Below are 20,746 nucleotides of genomic sequence, written 5' to 3' on the forward strand. Positions count from 1 at the left end.
TCCCTATTTCTTTTTAAACTTTACTCGGGATTGAAAATGTGCTGTAAGTTTGCTAAGACTTATTTGTGTGTCTTTATAAAACGATAGCTGACCCGGCAAACGCTGTTTTGCCAATTATTTTTATATATTATTACGGAACCCTATTTTTTTCCAAAATAAAATATAGTCTATGTTACTCGTGGATAATGTAGCTTTCGAATGGTGAAAGAATTTTTAAAATCGGTCCAGTAGTTTTTGAGCCTATTCATTACAACCAAACAAACAAAGTTTTCCTCTTTATAATATTAGTGTAGACTACCACTACACGACTACACTAATAAATATTTATTAAGGCATTGTAGGTTATGAAATCTGTTTAGTTGGATGTTTTAATTTATAAAAGCATCTCAGTCTCAGTTTGGACTATAATTTAGATTTACGACTACGGTAGTACCTAATCTTTAAAAATACTAAGTAGAGTAAGCCGGTACGGAAGCCGCAAAATAATACAATTTGTATAAGCAACGAGTTTAAGAAGCTTTAATTGTGAGGTTTCTATGTTTCTTTTCTTACTTATCACCTACACCTGAAGAAAAATATCTAGGTTTTCCATTTCATAATTTTATAATCTGTTAATACAAATTAGAAAACTTTTTATATTCTTATCAATTTTAAAATTGATTAAAGAGAAAATTGTTAAATCTCTTACGAATTGTCATATAATATATAACTACGTCGACAATGTGGCAAAAATTTTCATTCGCATTGTTCTAATGAACGCCTTTGACATAACGACCTCAATTTTCTTTGCTAATTGAAGCTAGGAGGTGTTAATGCCCTCACATAACGAGCCAGCCTCATGCATTAACCAAGAGTTCCTTACATTTCCCACTTTGTTCGAAGATGTTTGTTAAGGCGAATGCACACTTGTTCCTTTGTTGTTTGAAGAGTTTTTATTTTCTTCGTTGTGGTAATCAAACTTTTTCATGACTTTATTTTATACAACATCAAAATTCACACAACAAAAATAACCACTTACTTAATCCTGACTATGATAAACTTACTTTAGTTTGTTTTTTACCTCTTCACGGGTTATCTACTGAATTAATTTTATTAAAAAGGACATAAGGATATCTTTCATCTCGTTAAAAACTAAAGTTCCTGTATTCTTTTGTAGGTGGCGCTAAATTTGTTGCTTTTATAGACGACGCTAAATTCACGCGAGCAAAGGTGCGGGTTAAACCTAGTTTTCAATAAACCACATTTATAAATATTCGATCAATAATTTTGAAAAAATATATCAGCACTTACCACATGTCGTTTGCGTTTCCGACAAACAGACCTCGAAGAGGTTAACACCAAGCTAACTAAAACTTTTAAAACAAGTTTTTTGCGGAGACTATTTTTTCTTATTTATTCAAATGTAGGACCCCTGCGATACAACTACAATACAATACAACACAATCTAATCATAAATCCGATATTGTAAATTAAATAATCTTTAGCTGAATTATTGTATCAAATTTTTTGTTGGTAAATTCATTTAATATCTATTCAAACGTACAATATTAAACACGTGACTAAATTAAGAAAATTTTAATTGAAATCGACAGCATGGAAATATGAACAAGGAAAGTCGATTCACAAAAATTATTTGTTGTTAGTTTTGATCAAAATATTTGTGTCAAGATAAAGATAATTAATGTGACACGAATTTACTTGAGCCTGAACCCCATAATGAGAAACTTGAGTACTGTTTTAAAATTTACACGAGTTGTTAAAACTGGGTCCCAGTGATAATAATCTCTCTTTCCCGATACGAGTACATACAACTTGAGGATTTTCAAGGCAAGAGTGAATAGGCATTATTTGAGTTTGCGTGCACTACCTTAGGCGTCATCTTGCTTACAACCAGACGGATTGAGATCAAACGCACTCAAATTATAATATTAAAAAATGTAGGCAAAAACTATATGACAAATTACAAAAAAATGTTGGAAGTTAATTGAAAACGATTATTTAGTTCCAGAGATTATCACTGATATTTATCGTTATACAAGATTTTTATATCATCATCATCCTTTCCGCTTTGACCCTGGCCCTTCCCTTTGACCTTCGCGAACTTACTTTTCAAGAGAGAAAGTATCTTCTGAGCTTCGCAATTTTGCTGGTTAACCTTTCTTATTGGATCATGATGTATATGTAATCCATTATTATATGTTTACCTATCCGATAAAATTATGCATCTGGTAATGTAACAGCTCCCTAACGTTACAAGTATTTACACTTGAAATTGTTTGAATAAGCCTTCAGGTCGGGTCGTATCAAAGCACTCATTTACGTTAATCTGCTCCCAGCCTTACATCTTTTTGTTCATTTCTTCCAAACGCAGCTTGGATTTACGACTCGAACCGTGTAAATCAGGACGACGCCTTTCCCAGTTTAATTAAACATGCCTTTTATGCTGGAGCCACATTTAAACGTATGTTTATTGGCTTCTGAAACAAATAACGTAAGTGCGGATATAGAGGTAAATGAAGCTGAAGAAGTGAGTTTGTGAAAAGTAATGGCAAAGTATTAGTCAAAGTGGCTAAATGTCACTAAATGTTTTACTTACTAATTAATTAATACTTATATTATTATGCTGATAATCTTCTATATCTATACTTATAATAAATCTGTAGAGAGGTCAATTCTGTACATGGAATTTTTTTTCAAAATAACTATCAGGGGGTGATAAGTGATCGATACTGATGCCAAAAATGCAATCAGTAAAATTTTTGTCTGTCTGTCTGTCTGTCTGTATGTTCTTTATAGAAACAAAAACTACTTGACGGATTTTAACGAAACTTGGTACAGTTATTCTTCATACTTCTGAGCAGGTTATAGTATACTTTTCATTACGCTACAATCACTAGGAGCAGAGCATTGAAAGGAAATGTTGGGAAAACGGGAGAAGTTACTTGATTTTTTAAGCATCCGTCGCGTGTGCAGCCTTAATGGTTAAAGATACAGCGAAACCATGTATAACGGAAATATTCTACATAAAATTATTAAAAAAATATCCCAAGACAGCATAAATCTATCTTTTATGGTTGACTCACAATAAAACGTGTAATTCCTAATAGCTTAGCAGTTCGGAGATTTCTGATTATAATTCTTTACTCTGATGTTTATAATACCAATAACACTCACACTCATTCGTAATTCTTAAAAATTTATATAAGAACCTATTCAATAAAAAAAGAATCATCGAAATCGGTATAGAAACACCAAATTTATACATGAAATAAAATACCCTAACAAGCCATCGCGCGTAAATACTGAATCATGCTATAAGGATTATTTTTGCGTAACGGTTGCCGCGCTCGACGCGGCTAGCGGCGGCAGGGTATAAAAGGGGCGGGAGGCGAGCGCAAGCTCCATGACCAAGGCAGCCAGGGAGACTTCACGAAGTTCTCTCCTCCAGCCTCCCCCTGAGGAAGAAGCTCGGGATCTACCGAACGTACGTCAGATCCCGCCTCACGTACGCGGCCCCGGCGTAATACGCATTCTGCTCTGAGACCAACAGGAGAAGACTCAGAGTCCAAGAGAAAAGACAACCAAAGTCTCAGAGCAGTCGTCGGAGCTCCGCGCTACGTGAGGAACTCGACGATCCTCAGGGACCTGAAGTGGGAGAACCTAGATATTCGAGAGGGTGGACGCGTCATCACACAGCCACCTGCGCGGCATCGCGCCGCTCCACGCCCGCCCTCCGGGCCGTCGGGTGAAACTCTCCCCTCGCTGCCTTGCGGCAGACGTCGTCGACCAGTGACGACGCCGCCGCCGCCGATGGGAACTCCCAGTGTATGAAGACGTGAAGACCCAGGCCGTCACGGCCGCCCCATCGACCTGCCTACAGTCGTAGGCAGCGTTGATGCCATTGAAGAGGGCCAAAAGCCCTGACCAATCTACTCCGACTCCCTCCCCGGCAAGATAGTATTGCACAGGCGTTTCAACTTGATTATTTTTGTGTTGAATAGACCATTTATCGAGGAAGGCTTTAGGCTATATAACGTCTAGCTGCAACTATAAGGAGTGAAGAAATAATGGAAAATGTGAAAAAAAATCGGGGAAGGAGCATCCTTGAGGGCTTCAATGATGCCCAAAATAACTATTCCACGCGGACGAAGTCGCAGGCACAGCTAGTAATACATATAGCAATATGGATTATAAAAAATCTATTGGGATACTTTTCCTTGCTATATTTCGGTAGCTTTTTTCTATTCACATGTTATTTTGCACGGTGGGAGAATTTCAAATTAGAAACAACTATACTCTCTTGTCCCAGTGGTATTAATTACAAAGATACGTCTCCTTTAAACAATACAATGAGGTTAAAACCATTCTTTTAAAGTGCTTAAATATTATTATATACAATACCTATGTTTCATGCCAAAGCCTAGATATTTAAGAAATTCTATTTTTTTATTTTATTTTGGCCTTGGGCAATTCATTTAACAATAACGTAGAACGACAAGTATGCACTTAACTATTGAGTTAGCAACTGTCGCTGTAACTTCAAGTTGATTTGCAACTTCAAGTAGATTTGCCAGTTCGGGCTAAACTAACGCCTAAACATTAACTCACAAGGAGATAATGTACATAGCATTGTTATTTGTCAGAGGAGGCTTGTTTTTTGAGTTGTGGCGGTACTAAGGTGGAGGGAAAACCCCTTAAGAGTTTCACCATGTGTGGTTCCCGGAACCAATAGAAAAAGAATAGGACCACTCCATTTCTCTCCTATGAATGTCGTTAAAGGCGACTTAGGGGTAGGCTTATAACTTGGGATTCCGCTTTTAGGCGATGGGCTAGAAACCTGTCACTATTTTAATCCCAATTCTATCATTAAGCCAAATAGCTGATCGTGGCCTGTCAGTCTTTTCGGGACTGTTAGCTCTGTCTACCATGCCAGGGCTATAGGTGTGATTATATGTATGTATCCTAACGTTTATATCATGAAGAAGGTGTAACAAATGACGAAATTTTCAATACGATACAGCATATTAAAACATTTATAAAAGAATTAAGTGGCATTTAGACAAAAGATTAACGTGCGGGCAAAGGTCGATTTTGTTAATAAAAATCGTAACCGTTTTGTACAGTTTCGGAAAATACAAAGCTAGATTGAGCCTTCCCAAGACATCGGAGGTAAATCGTTTGATGTAATGGCACTTTGTAGTTTTCCACTCGACATGGATCAGGTTTACACCGTGGTAACTTGATAGAAACTGACATTAGACATGCAAAACATGATTTTTATACGCTCACACGTTTTGTATTAGTATAGTCACGACCTACACATACGCGATTTTGCTGGCTTGCGTCTGTCGAATAAACTTTATACAAATCATGACCATTCTGCCTTTTTACTTAAATTAACTTTTTTAGTTCGAACAAATTAGAATTAAAACACATGATAAGAAATTTTTAATATTGTTATTAAGGTAATACCGAAAACGGAAACTGAGAGCATGTTCTAAGTTTTCAGTTAGTCATTTTGATGCTGGCAAAACTTAATGAAACAAAAATATATTATTAAATGGGGGTGTGGTCATTTCTGACAATAAGCATGAGTAGTTACCGTGGATGAGCGAGTGAGCTTATGAAATTATCTAAAATTTTTTCTAGTTTGTAATTTGATCAATGAAAATATATGACATACAAATAAGCTATCGAAAAAGAAACATACGGCTATGTCTGTTATTTATTACTCGACTTGTTGGCACTACAAAGATAAAGGTCTACGGAAGTACGATAATTTTGCACAACAATGACGAATATGATAAACATTATTATGCTTTTATATAAAGTGCACTTTTTCAGCGTTATCACCAGGTAAATTGCCTGTCATTTACGTTCATATATCAGGGTCATGTGTGACGTTTTCATGTTATTTTTCACACATACTTTTGCATCGTTGCATTTTCATCAGTTGTTGATTCATTTACTTGTGCGAAATTATAAATTCAACATACACGTAATTTTCCAAAAGATTGGGAGTTGTAATAAAGATATAATTTTTTTTTTGCTGCCGCATCACTTTAGACTATAAGCTATGATAACTAAATTGCTGCTTAGTTGTTAGTTACTGATAACAAGTACTTATAACGATTAAGTCTATGACCGTTTCAGACAAGACAAGATAATTTACACACAATTTAATGTCTATAATAAAATAAAACATAAACGAGACTACAAGGAAACAGTTGCAGGCTGATCGTAACTGTCCAACTGAGTTAATAAAATTGTGCACAATGGCGGATTTTACAGATATCCTACAGATATTTCCAGTTTTGCCTGGAAATTAGTGCTTTGTATTAAACATTGAGAGCGTCTTGAGTTGTGTGGGATGAATCAAGATATGTTATTAATGGTAAAACGAGTTATTTATTTATTGGCTGATTAAGATTATATTGAAGATGACGTGTATCTTTAAAGAGATTTATATCTACGTCGTGCCTTGCAGTATCTAGTACTTTATTTTGACTGCCTTTTAAAACCTATGCTTGATGTTTGACTTAACTCTTTTCAGATTTTATCCGTGGAAATTTGGTATGCATGATTTTTCCATTGATCGTTATATATATTTAAAAAAAACATTTACAGTATTTTCTTGTTTGATGTAGCCTAGTAAATTAATTGAAAGTATGTCTTTATTGATGTTTCCATATAATCATTTCGAGTTTACAAAACTTAAGTAATTCTCTTTTGAATTTCGTCGGATATATTCAACAATATTTACTTTGGTTTATCCGTTTTGTGGTCGAAGATACGACAACCAACTTGAGTAGAATGTGGCGACTCATCTTGGATCAATTTCAACTTGATAGTGTTACCAATAAATTTTATAGTAGATACCTACACTGATAAAAAGCGAATTATAAATGGAAAATTACTTAAGGTCAAGTTGATTAAATAAAAAGTATATAAGCGAATAAGACAAAGTACAGGCATCGACCACACTCGATGAAAATAAAAACAATTTTAAAAAGACTTTCCATTTTTCAGTATTTTAGAGACTGTTGGCACTGTATGCTCTGTATTTGATAGTTGTGTATTTAACGCCAACGTGTATGAATCAAAAAGTTATAAGGATTGTTATTATAGGGCCAATATCACTAAGTCAATATTAGTATCGGTAATAACAATATCTACGGGTAAATAAAAAGCCTAATAAGTGAGACGTGCGCTAGGTCAGTACACAAGAAAATAAGCGATTCACGTTTCCTCATCACATTAAATTCATATTACTTTATTAATCAGAATATTGTTTTCTTAAGCAAATGCGTCTGTCTCAGTAGTGAAGACAGCGTTAGTCACATATTTTTTCGTCTTTATTATTCCTACCATATGAAAATGCGTTCTTTGGAGCGTGAACTGTTTTAATCTGTAATATCAACATCACCTCAGTAATATTGGCGTTAAGACATTGGCGTATCTTCCCAAGGCGGTTTTAAAACCATCGGGCTTCAAGACATCACCGCTCACTAACGACGTCTTGATGTCTCAGGTAGACGTCGCCTTTAATTTATTTGTCTTTGTCAAATTTATGTTTAAACGTGGTTTGGTTATCAAGAAAATGTTGCATTTTACGCGAGTAGTGGAGTACTTTGTTAACAAAATCACTTCTTGTACTAATTCCGGCTAGGTTTGCTTCTATTCATTTATAATTTTTCAAGAAGAAACTACACCATTCGACCTTTTCGTTCGAATGGGAGAAAGCGCAATGTGCAGCCTATAAGTACCTCGTGAAACACTCTGAAAATGAACGATCAATGGGTAGTAATGGAATGGTTCTCTCAGGGCAATTGCATTGCTTCGGAGTTGAGAATAAGACAAACGGTTATGGATCTCTTTTGTTTTTCATATCTTTGGTAGCATGCTCCCAGTTGCACTCCAAAGCGCTGAGATTCTCTCCATCTAAGCAAGGCAACTCCGCTTGTGATCTTCACGCCTCAACAAATTATTGCAGTAATTTCTTCATCATCAACAGGAAGGCGACGAGGCAAGTGGTGGACGCGTGGCTAGTTTCCCACGCGACACCGCCAAGTGCAGAGCTTGCGTCTCCATCGCGCGCTGGTTCGGGATCAGGCGCTACCACACCTGTCAGGTATGTTAAATCTTCTGATCAATTAACCGATTTATAATCTTATATCTGAACCAAATTTGAATTATAGTCTACACATAAAATAGGCATCAAAATTTTTTGGACGATACTTTTTTAGTTGTTTGGGTTACATTTGGTTTGTGGGATTTATTTTATAGAATTAATTTTTTCTCACTTGTAACACGTGTTTTGTACCCTCACAAGTCCAATAATAGGGGTAGGTTTTTGTAAACGAGTAGTAGTTCTCCAAAATTATAACTATAGCGAACAATACACAGTACAACAGTTTTAAACCCCTCCCGGCTTCCTGAATATTTAATTGTCGATGAACAATGATACGATTCAGAATTCTCTTTGTAACGGTGACACAGGCAAAATTCACAAAGGTTCCATTCAACGAAATGTTTGCAAATCGTAAAAATATTTGTTTCAACCTAACATCAACGGTACACACGCGGTTTCAATTTCCACTTGAAAATACAATCGTAAAACGTAGAGGTTAACAGTGGAAGTGGTCCAATTCTTTTAAAAAAATATTAAAGATTTGTAATTTATGTGCTGAGTATGTGTTGTCCGATTGTTTTATCTCATTACAAAATCTTTACCAGATTTGAATTTGTTTTTCAATAAAAGGTACAACAGGGTTTTATTGATAATTAACTTTTTCATCAGTCACACACATGGCCACATGTAACCGCAAGGATGAATATAATAAAATCTGATCTTGTTAACCCTCACAATATTGATTATGGGTTTATCGAGTTTTGGTGAACTGCCTCTTTTAATCGCTCTTTCATCAATCTTATGCCGACCCTTCATAATATATAGTTATAGGTGGCCGCTACACTACCCCACACCCTTTTCTCTAAATAGATTAGGGGACTAGGCCCTCTTTTGGTTTATTTTTAATTGAGGAGTCAGGCGGATACAGCGGATACCGATAAAATCAATCTTTGAAGGAATACACAAATATATTTCGTCTCTACCAAAAATCCTTACTAGATTAGATTCATAATCGAAGTTTTTGAGAGACATGCATATTTTTTTTAACATTGAAGTTATACTTGTTAGGTTGTTTTTACGGTCAGTACGGTTACGGTCGGATTTTGGTTTAGAAAATAGAATAGCCGTTAACTTAATATGAGTAAGTAACAGTATGTTTAGTAATATCCAATTATCAGTATTATTGTGAAACGAAAAAGTAATACCTCATATTTCATATTCAACTGAAGAGTACATTCAGTAAATAATTAAATTTGTTCGATTGTTTTACGAAACTTGATGTACACAGGCAGGTATAACTTTAAGCATAGGATACATTAAAATTTAAATAATAAAATACTGTGTGTGTACCGTGTGGTTCCTGGCATCAAAAGAATAGACCATTTCATCCATTTCCGATCCCACTTCGAGGGCTCTGTTTATATGGATCGCACCATAGCTTTTGGTTATTTTTAATGTCATATCTATCTATTTGATGTTAGCGGTAACAATAATGATTACTTACCATGTTATGAAAATATTTATTGGTGCCCAGACAACTTTTCCTTAACCGAAGATTTAGCAGATTGTTAGGGTTTGTTTTAGTAATATGGCGCAACCTACACTAGTCTATTAGTATAGTTATAATCTGCTTCCTATGGGACTGATGTAGCTTAAGCTTTAGCTACGAGTTCATTTAGATCCTCAGTTGCATTAAAATGAAAGTGTAGAAAATACTCCTAGGAAATTGCTATCTGAACTGGTGGTATAAACAAGTTTATGTCCTTACTTTACGATTTGGACAATCAGATCGTTTTTATAGCGTAAGTTTAAAGTCGTGCTTTTTATATCCAATTTTTCTAAAAACATCTTCTGAAGTATACTTAAGTACCTACTCAGATTACTCAATGAATTAACTTTAATAATTATAATATATACTTCTTAAGATGAAAAAATTTCTTTTCCATTTTTAAAATATAAGTATTTAAAATTAGAGTGTTTGGAACACAAAGATCGAACTGTACTTCAGTTGACTTAAAAAAAACAGCTTAACTTAGCGCTTCTACCTTAATTGTCTTGGAAACTTGGTCGTCAGTTGAAACTTTCGCGATACCGCAAACTCCCGATAAGCATAAAATTTTGCACGTCTTCATTAAAACAAAGGATTGAAATTATATCTATGTTATAAAAGCAAGGACGAAAATGTAAAGGAAAGGCTTTTAAATATTTATTGAAGAAGCGTTAGGCAAATGATACTGCACACCTTTGTGTTGAAGTTGCTATCAAAGCTTTTGTTGATCTGTGCAGAGAGAAAAGTATGTTTTTAATAGTAAAGGCATGTTGAAATGACGGATTTGAAATAGTGATTACTTGAGAACTGATTTTACATATTAAAATTAGCCTCACGTACATACATGTATATCTATCGGATAAATCTTCTTCTTTTGCCTCCTGGCGTTGGTCCCGGTTACATACTCCAGTGAGACCTCTCTAGTGAGATGTCCGCAGTGAGCCTTTTGATGATGATCCTGGATTGGGTAATTCAGGTTTTTTCACAAAGCTACTCCCTTCTGACCTGCGCAAACTTTGCAGGGGAACCTAACCCTATTGAATATTATTACTGCTAGGTGTTTTATTACTGCTTTCGCTACAAGGTATAAGGTTCACAAGCTTGATAAGTCACGTAGCGTGCCACTAAGTGCCTATTGTTAGTGCACTTGTATTTGTTGCTATGCGCTTTTTATCTTTCTTCGTGCCAATTAAGGTGTTTTATTCACTAAGTTTCAGATTTTATCGTATTTTTTCCATAATTAAACAACATTATTCACGCTAAACGTATGATAAAGTTTTGTGCTACCGCTTAGAATGGCAATGATATTTGTACCTAAGGTTTTACGAGGGGAAAAATTCTGGTGTCTTTTTGAACAGTTCTTATATTATGATCCAATTCTCCGAGTTAACACATAGCTGTCAAATCTTCCGTATAAAATATGTGTTGGAATTATTTTGATATTTTATTTATTTATTACTTGTGATAATAAAATTTTTCATAATATTGTATGGTGCAATTCTCATTAAACTGACCAAATTTTTTAATAAGATTTCCCTACTACTACTTCATTCATTTTAATCCTAATAAATAAGAAACTTGAATAGGCATTACAACATACCGTTTTATTTGTTGTGTGGGCGTATAGATATTTGAATAACGATTAATATTGTTGATAGGCCATAGGTCGTATTTCAAAGTTAAATTGCTTTTGTTCCAAGTTGATCTCTTTGCAATCTAGTGTCAGCGTAAAAATTAATTGAAACGCAAGTCTTAGATAAATCTGTTTGTATTTATTTAGTAATTCTGTTCTTATTAACCTTTAAGCAGATCAAATCCGTAGTAAGCTCTATTTTGTTATTTTTTTAAAAGTCTGATTTTTTCTCTTACGTGTCGTTAAACTCAGAATGAAGTATAAAAGCGATTTGACATTGATCTCAAAACTTAGGTTTTTCTTGTTGCCAAAATATTTCTCAAAGATAAGACCCAAGATATGTCCGCCTGCTCCAAACGTATTTCCCATACTCTCGACTCCCATTTTAGCGTATTTTATGTTGAGAAGTAAAAAAACATTAAAATAGTTTGTGAGACACTATTGTAATTTCAGTGTTATTAGGGATAGGATTATAAACTTGGGATTCTTTTTTTAGGTGAAGGGCTAGCAACCTGTCACTATTTGAATCTCAGTTCTTCCATCAAGCCAAAAACCTGAACGTGGCCTCTCAGTTTATACAAGTCTGTTGGCTCTGTCTATCCCATAAGGGATATAGACGTGACTATATATATGTATGTGTGTAGTGTTATTACACCAGCAACTGTATTTGTTTAGTTTATTTATATGAAAAAAAAGCACTTGCTTCAATCTTTTATATACATTGCCGTTATTTCTGTGGCAGGAAGATCTCAGCGCACGAGTTCGAGCGGGGAGGTCTCCTGAAACCCCTGGTGACCACTGTGGATGGTACACCGACCTTCCTCGGAGACCAGCCCCCGCACGCCACGCCGTCCAGGCCGCAGCGGCGGTCGAGACACGAGCTGAGGCAGTTGGACGAGAAGGAGCTTATATTTGAATTAGTAAGTACTTTATTTCTACTATTACTACTTATAATTACAGAAAGCCCGTTGCTTCGTCCGTGTAAAGCGAAAAATCCCGTGGGAATTTATCTTCGGATTTTTTCTCTTTATGCAACCCTAGACCACATCAGTAATTGCCATGTCAATTTCAATTCTCTACTCGATATAGCAGTTAATCAGAACAAGAAGAAAGGTATATTTATTTGTTTTGTTGTTATTATTTGGATGTGCATTATTTTTCAGTAAATAATGTCCTTTTTTTTTAATATCTTTCCATTATTTTTTAGGAAGGGAATTAAATAAATTTTTTGCAAAAATAAACTCATATAGTTCTGAGACCTACTTATAACGTTTCAGATTTAAAATTTTCTACCGCGCGTATTCGGGTAAGTAGATAATTCTGCTTAAAGTCTGCTTCTCCCAGTTAATTCTCGTTAAATTGCACTTAACGCTCAAAAAGGAAAATTTATGATGTTCAAGGAGATTATATGTAGAGTGATTAACCCTTCAACTTCCCTCTGCTTCATAAAGCTACTTATAATCTTCATAAAGCTACTTATATAGCAATTGCCAATAGGGAAAAATAATAAATTTTATTTTTATCATGTACCTACATAGCAATACAAAACTAGCCAAATAATGTGTACTCGAATTTACACCTCTAGTTTATTCTTAAGCTAGCGACCCACCCCTGCTACGCACGGGTAGCATTTATAGATGTCATCGCCCTCGGAAAACCATCTTTTAAAAATTTTAAACAGAAACAAAAATTTGTCCAAATTTTTCCGAGATTAGCGCATACATACAGAGTAAATAGACTTCATAACATGTAGTGATAGTAAAGTGATAACGAATATACATAATTATCTGTTTTTGCCATTAAGCCTAATTTTGAAAATGTTCTCACTTTAATTTCTTTTAATTTCAAACAACTGTCAGCTATTTATTGATATTCATAAGGCGAACTTTAAACGGATTTGTATAAATTGATAGCCATTGACATATAATGACACTTATTTATTGATTAATGCAATACTCCAGGTTCGAAGCCAGTACGCATGGAGCCAATTCAATTGACTGAATAAACAGTGATGTCACGTTTTGTCAACGAGGTCGATGTTGTATTTATCGATTCTTGAATGATATGGATCGAGTTGCAAAACATATTTTAAAGTATAGAATACTAAGTACTTTAACGCTATAAGTAAGCTGTTTTGATGTTATGCAGGTAGCGGTGTTAAATTTTCGTCCAGGTTTTTAACTTATGATGTTTGAAGCCAACAACGGATACGTTATGGAAACAGAGAAAGATTTTTTGACATAACGATTATTAAAAAAATATTAACCGCAATTTTCTCAATAAATGAAAATAAGATATTAACCATATATTAACCATAAACACAGAACTTAAAATTGAATTTTACTTTATGACTAGTTATATAAAAATATTATATTAATGCCGGTTATATGTTTACTCAAACACATCCATATAAGTGTTTTTCATAATAACACTGTCATTGTCTTCGGAAGTAACAAATGCGACAATACATTTAGAGCATTGTAAAAGCAATTGGTTTATCACACTATACGCCTTTGAGGTTATTAATCCTGTCAGCTGGCGGATCAAAGGGAATTAGGGCGCACATTTATCCTTCCAGCGAATGTCACGCAAGGAAACAAGACCGTTCTTATTCCGACCGAAAGGCCAAGGATACGACATTGGGCAATTAGATTTCGTGGATTCATTAATCGATGACATTATTTTCAGAGTTCCGTGGCCAAATAGTTTTTACGGATCCCTTATAGTTTCAACACGTCTGTCCGTATGGGACAGTTATTTTATGCGTATGTGCAATAAAGTTTGTAAAATTAAAAAAGTGATATATTGAATTCAATAAGAATTTCAATAGAAAATTGAACAAAATTGATGTCGTGTTTTAAGAGCTATATGAAAATTTTATATTATATATATTATACGAAACACTTTGTTCTCGAGCCCGACACCTTGTTTAAACAAGTGATTTGTGATAAATTACTAAAACCAATATAGTAAGCTAGTGAAAACGAGATAAAGTTAAAAAAGTTTTAAGGTTATTATTCTATCAATTTATTATGATTCAAAATAAGAAGGATAATACACATGATCGAAGTATAGGAGAAATAAAATACGGAGATAGCCCACAAGGTGAAGATTGGATCCAGTGCTATGATTGCAAAAATTGGGCACACGAAAAATGTACAGACGGACAATCATCTTCCTATGGCTACCGTTGTGATCTTTGCCGCACAAACTGATTTAAAATTTAGGTTAAATTGTGACTAATCTGTCATATGTGATCTCATTTTTAGGCTACTCTGGGTCAATGGCGAACGATCGCAATTGCCCCACCAGGTGTTCGTGATTGCCCGACCAGAGTCGGGTAAACACGAACACTAAATGTTTTGTTTTTGTTTAAAAGGTTGATTTCATGAAGAGATATTAATAATGTTGATTGTAATAGTGTAACGTGTTATAATGTACCTTTCAGAATGACTGATTAAATTTAACCTATATATTGTATTTTTTTATTTATTTCAATAAGAAAGAAAAATATACCCAAAGAAAAACGCTCCAGCACAATTTTTCATAAGCCGTCAGTAAAAACAATCTTTTCTCGTCGTCTCATCCCTCAAATGTGTGCGTACAAACTATGTATGTTTATACTAGCTTTTCTATATTTACTGTTGTTCAAAGTATAAAGTGTATTTCCCTAAAGGCGAATATTTGTTTAGGGACTAGCAATTCCCAGTAATAATTTGGTTTCTATTTCCCGAAAAGTATTAAAAATTTTCACAAATCAAAAATTGGGTAGCTTTTTATTCAGTTTGGTTTTTATTTAATAACTTAAATAATAAAAAGATATTTTGCGTTTCAGTAAAATACCAACTTGACATAACCTTAATATAAATTTTTAAAGTTCCTTGCTTAAAGTTATAAATAACATGATGGTTGATAACGTTACTAAAAGTTTGCTAGCAGTTCCGATGAAGTTGTTGAAAGGGATCATATAGGACACAACCTCTCTTTGATATGTCACTCACATACAATAACGACCCTTTCTAAAAGCAGTTTTTGCCATGTCAAGTTAACATCCCATTGGGTTGAAGTACTTACTTACTTAAGTTACTTTTGTAGTTAACATACATACATATCATCACGTCTATATCTCTTGGGCGGTAGATAGAGCCAACAGTCTTGAGAAGACTGATAGGCTATATTAAGCTGTTTGGCTTAATGATAGAATTGAGATTCAAATAGTGACAGGTTGTTAGCCCATCGCCTAAAAAAAGTCTTAAGTTTAAAGCCTTCGAATTACATGGCAACGAGATGGAGTGGTCTTATTATTTTATATGGTAAATCGCGTTAGATATTGAAAGGGGGCACTCAGTATCCGATTCTCATTCCGAATATAAAAAGGGGATTAAAATTTTACCTTATTATACAAAAAAATATCCAAAGACTTTGTGCACTATTTTGATTATTTATCTTATAAAATATTGAGTATTTTGTTGATAAATATACTTTTATAGGGTTACAAGTTATGATATGTTATGTTTTTGATTCACTATTTCCTTAATATGTTACACTATTTATCAGACACTCTGTAAAATTAAAAGTATGGTACTTTTCATCCCGGTAAAACTATAGTTCCCGTGACGCTAAAGCGCGGGCGACGCTACGGATAAAAGCTAATAAGAATAATACATTTAAAAAATAATAGCGATATCTTCTTTATAATAATAAATTCCCCAATGACCTTGAGTGAACCTACAACATGCACGGTGCATGCTCCTTACATATTCATGGCGCATTCATTGACGACTCTTGTTTGCTTTATGGGCATTTATCTCTGCCTACAATGCTAAGGTTAGTTGATACTATTCCATACTAGAGGCCGCCCGCGACTTCGTCCGCATGGAAACCCTATCAATCCCGTGGGAACTCTGGGATAAAAAGTAGCCTATGTGTTATTCTGGGTCTTCAGCTACCTACATACCAAATTTCATGGTAATCGGTTCAGTAGTTTTTGCGTGAAAGAGTAACAAACATCCATACAAACTTTCGCCTTTATAATAGTAGTAGGATGGCTACGTATTACCTTAACTACAGTATATTTTTAAGTATCACTTTAGTATGTATCATATACATAATATATAATATATATAGCTCTATTTATCGTAAACGGTTGTTGGTCTTCCAAGTGAAGTAAAATGTATCTCGGTTGAAAATGCATAAGAAATGCGAGTGGAGGAACAGCATTTTTCTGAAGAAGGTAATTCTGAACTGGATTTAAATGTAGAAATTAATCAAGACCTAACTTAGCTAAGATACTGTCGGATTGAAATTGTCTAGTCCGTTGCTGTCCTGATTCCTAGAGTTTGTGTGCTCACCGGACAAAGTTTCCATCCAGTTCATACAACTTCTGAATTTCAATTACTGTTTTCTTGGACTTACGAAAAGCTTACGTTTCATGGCTAGTTTATGTCCGACAAAATGTATTTTATTTCATAGAATATGTATTTCATAGAATATGTATTTGGTTTTTTCCTTTTCATTCTTGCTATTTTTCTCGAGGTTATAGTATTGATTTTATTTTAAGTGTTACCATTATTATTTTATGTTCCTACCGAAGACTTATGTAAAGTCATTTGTTAAAAAGTATGTAAACAAACTAAAAATACTTACATCTAAATAAATAATAAGATGCTGTATAAATTTACCCTAAAATTGAGTTATGGAAACCGCATTACTTTAAAACCTTTTAAGCATTATAATGTACCTATTTATGATGATGAATTAATTGATTCTGAATGACAATAAAATCTAAAAAAAAAAATCATTTTCAAAACTTGATGCAGATTCCGACTTAAACTGGATTCAGAATTCAAATACATGACAAAAATTAGATCTTAATTATTTTTATCAACTTGATCGAGCTATAGTGGGTAACCCTGGATTGGCGAGGCGTCACGTTCGACCCAAATTGTGATAATTAATCATTTTGTGTGGGTATCGGAAGGGACGTGGATAAATTGCAATGGCAAATTAAGCAAATCCCTAGGGATGTTTCGACATGTTAAGATGTGTGTTCAAAATGGAGACAGTTTAAATCTATTCACATTGTTGTGGTAACATTATAAAAACAATGTTAAATTACAGAAGTGAAGAAGCACGAATGACATAGAACTAGTTTTCTTCTTCCTTCTAGCTTTAGTCCCCCTTGCATCCTCACCACTTTGGAGAGGAGCCCGAGTTACAGAATTATATATAAAACGGTTTGTATGTTTACATTCGTGAAGTGCGATAAATGGTCCTCCAAATTCCTAATGATATACTTACCTTGATTATTTTATATATCTAAGAAGATCTCAAAGCAGGACACTATCTTGCGACTGGTAAAACAAAATATTGAAAAAACTTGTATATTAACGAAGACGTTAGACATGATTATAAACATAAGATAATGTATATAAACTTAAACAATAAAAGCAACAACAGAAACAAGTACTCGTATGAAATGTGACGAAAACAAAACATCGCTTTAAAACAACACAACAACAATGAACTCGCATTACACGGGCAATCACAATAAGTGTTTTCAAAATGAAACGAATTCACAGTATAAACATATAGTAAATCAACGCGAGACGAATCGTCAGTGAGGAACTGTCGACATCCGTCCACCCACGTAGCCGTAACTCGCTTTTGGATTTGATTTCCGAGCTAATTTCCTACGTGGATTTACGGATCCTCTCTTATGTTATTTGAAACTCAATTTCACAATCTTCCTATAGGATAAACTAAATTCTGATCGGTATTTCGCACTTATTCGTTTTCGCTAAGGGATGGTTTTAAAAATTCTTTATTAGTGAATTAACCTTTATTCTGTTGTCATGTTATTGGTTCGGTACTAGTTTTTGGTTTCGGTTCTCGAAAAGTTCCGGTTACTTCTTGTGCCTACAAGAAGTAATCGGAACTTTTCCTTTTCCTTGTTTGTCTAACAATCTTCCCATATCGTGATAATGTCTAATAATCTATTTGTCCCAATTGGTACCTAATGTAGTTTTTTTTGAAGTTCGTGGGATTGCTACGCACGAGTTACACGCATGACCTAGAACTGTTTCAGAAGTGTGACATTGAACATAATGGACGTCGACGTATTACAAAATAACAAAGAAATTTATGCTAAAGATCTGCTTACATTTTGCACATTTAAAAATATGTAGTCGTAGATGTAAGCCGAAAATATTATAACAATGTTCTGATTGTAGAAATATGTATAGAAAAAAGACACTACGGCTTCAGTTAGACGCTATATAATACAGACAGCCTTAACCGAATGTATGAAGTGAATCTAAGAGAAGATGTATCTAAATTTCCGCAGTGAATTGTTTTTTTTTTTTCAAATCACCTCGTAAACTGAAAAACAAGCTTTTTATTTAATATTTTTTTCTTTCTTCAGGTAAAAGATATTTGCAACGAGCTGGAAGTTCGGGTCCTATGCCACAAGATCCTACAGAACGTGTCAATTTTACTCGATGCTGATCGGGGGTCCCTGTTTCTTGTGCAGGGCGAGAAGGTAGCTTCACCACAACCTCAAAATGGAAGGTAAGATTTCTTTGAATACTAATTATGTCATACTATGGTCAAAGATTTCAAAAGAGTATGGTCAAAGAAACGTAATTTTACTGTAACATTGCCTTTATCGTCAATCGAAACGAGTATTTCACAGACTGATATGAGACTGATCTTTATTTTAAAAGAAACATGAAAAACCAACCGTGAAACTGAAGGAAGTCTTCAACATTAAGTAACTTCATCTCTGCCGCCATTAAAGAAATATCATAAAATACCCTTTCATTTTTAATATCACCTTGAGAGCGCTTCAATAATACCGCCACGTATTTTCATTGTTTGCGAAGAAACCAGCGACGCCAGACGGAAGAAATTGTCACTTTTCCTTCCCATTAGACATCTCTACGTCGATTTCCAGCTCGGATCTTAACCGCCATTATAAGGAACATTTCCACTTTACACAGAATTTTCATGAGATTTCTCCGTGTTTATTTTCGATTTTCTTTAAATTCAGTCATTTGTTTCTAATGTTTTATCTTGTTAAATGAGTCGCGTACTCATTTGTTTAGCACAAGCTTTTACCTGCAATACCCGTTCTCATGGGAATTTTCATGAAAGAAGTAGGCTATGTTTGTGGGCTTGGATAATAAATAGCCGTATAGTAAGTAGGTAAAGCCGTGAAAGCTTAACAAACAGGCAGATAGTCTTTTACATTTAAAATGAATAACTTTAATTTTTATCAATCCGTATTACAAAACTTGGTATCCGCTAAAAAGATCACGTACCTACTTACGAAAAGATATGGTAAAGTTTTTATGGTCATCTGTCTCGCTGTCACCAAACGACGCTGGGAAATAATATCAACATTTTTACATCTCTTTATTAAAGGCAAGATACACAATAGAAGACAAAGTTCGTGATGACACCAACAAAGGGATGCCAAATATAAAGAATCAAAAGAAAATAGCGTATAACGTCAAACACATTATATGGACGTTCAATAAGTGTAACTGTCAACACTGTTGGTTAGCTATTTTTATGTTTTCTAAAAAAATGTACAAAACTTATTCGTGTCGCGTGATATGTCATTCAAATCGAGCGCGACATGGATTTAGATTGAGAAGGGTCTTAGTACATACATCAAATAAAGTTTCGAGAAAAATATTGAGAATATTAAGAAAATATCCAAATTTGGATGTTAATTTTGTCTGAATAATCTTCCTTTTTACAAGACTGTGATTTGATAGTCACGACCTTATGTCCACCAGTTTCCAAGCGATAATCCCGGTAATCTTCTCATCTCTGGGAAGAATTAAATAAATATTTAAATATTCTAAATGTAACAATAATTATCAAATGTATGTAATCAATTAATCATTATTAAAAACAAATTACAAATTTTATGTGGTCGTTTTGGAATAAGTTCTGCAACCGGAGATTTAAAGAAACCTTCTTTGTTTCTTCAGAACATTAGAATGAGAATTTGCTATCCAAGGCGAGGGCAAGTCTTCGCGTAATAGGAATGTATTGCACTAAGTCCTAGGGTTGTATTTGCACGTTTTACACTTGCGGACTAAATCCAGTATTTTTACATTGTATCGGCTTTCCCGAACCACTTTGCTAAATTGAAATAAAATGTATTTCTGACAAGATTTGGGTGTAGACGTTTGGGATAAGTTATGTAGATTTTACCTACCAACAATTCTTTGGATATTATTAGTGATTAATGAGTGCTTATAATAAGTAATATGCCGGGAGTAACAGACTTAATATGCAGAAAAAAGACAATTCCCAAATGAGAAAACGGAAAGAAAATCATTTATTTATAGATCGGAAACTTTCAAAAAGTCACATTAATTATTACATTTCTTTCTTTTGTCTGTTTACTTTTTTAAGA

At 34.2% G+C, this 20,746-nt stretch overlaps 1 protein-coding gene across 14 annotated transcripts in view; it reads left to right on the forward strand.

The window, feature by feature from the left end:
• LOC106143408 (dual 3',5'-cyclic-AMP and -GMP phosphodiesterase 11) overlaps nt 1-20,746 on the forward strand; it is a 175,776-nt gene that overhangs the window by 108,880 nt on the left and 46,150 nt on the right. For all 14 annotated transcript variants that reach the window (XM_060949020.1, XM_060949024.1, XM_013345474.2 and 11 more), the window contains 3 exons: nt 8,015-8,131; nt 12,056-12,233; nt 18,737-18,882. In XM_060949020.1, the coding sequence (XP_060805003.1) occupies nt 8,015-8,131; nt 12,056-12,233; nt 18,737-18,882 (441 nt within the window). The remainder of the gene's footprint in view (nt 1-8,014; nt 8,132-12,055; nt 12,234-18,736; nt 18,883-20,746) is intronic.

Source organism: Amyelois transitella, chromosome 17, assembly GCF_032362555.1.
Source record: "Amyelois transitella isolate CPQ chromosome 17, ilAmyTran1.1, whole genome shotgun sequence".
Lineage (NCBI taxonomy): Eukaryota > Metazoa > Arthropoda > Insecta > Lepidoptera > Pyralidae > Amyelois > Amyelois transitella.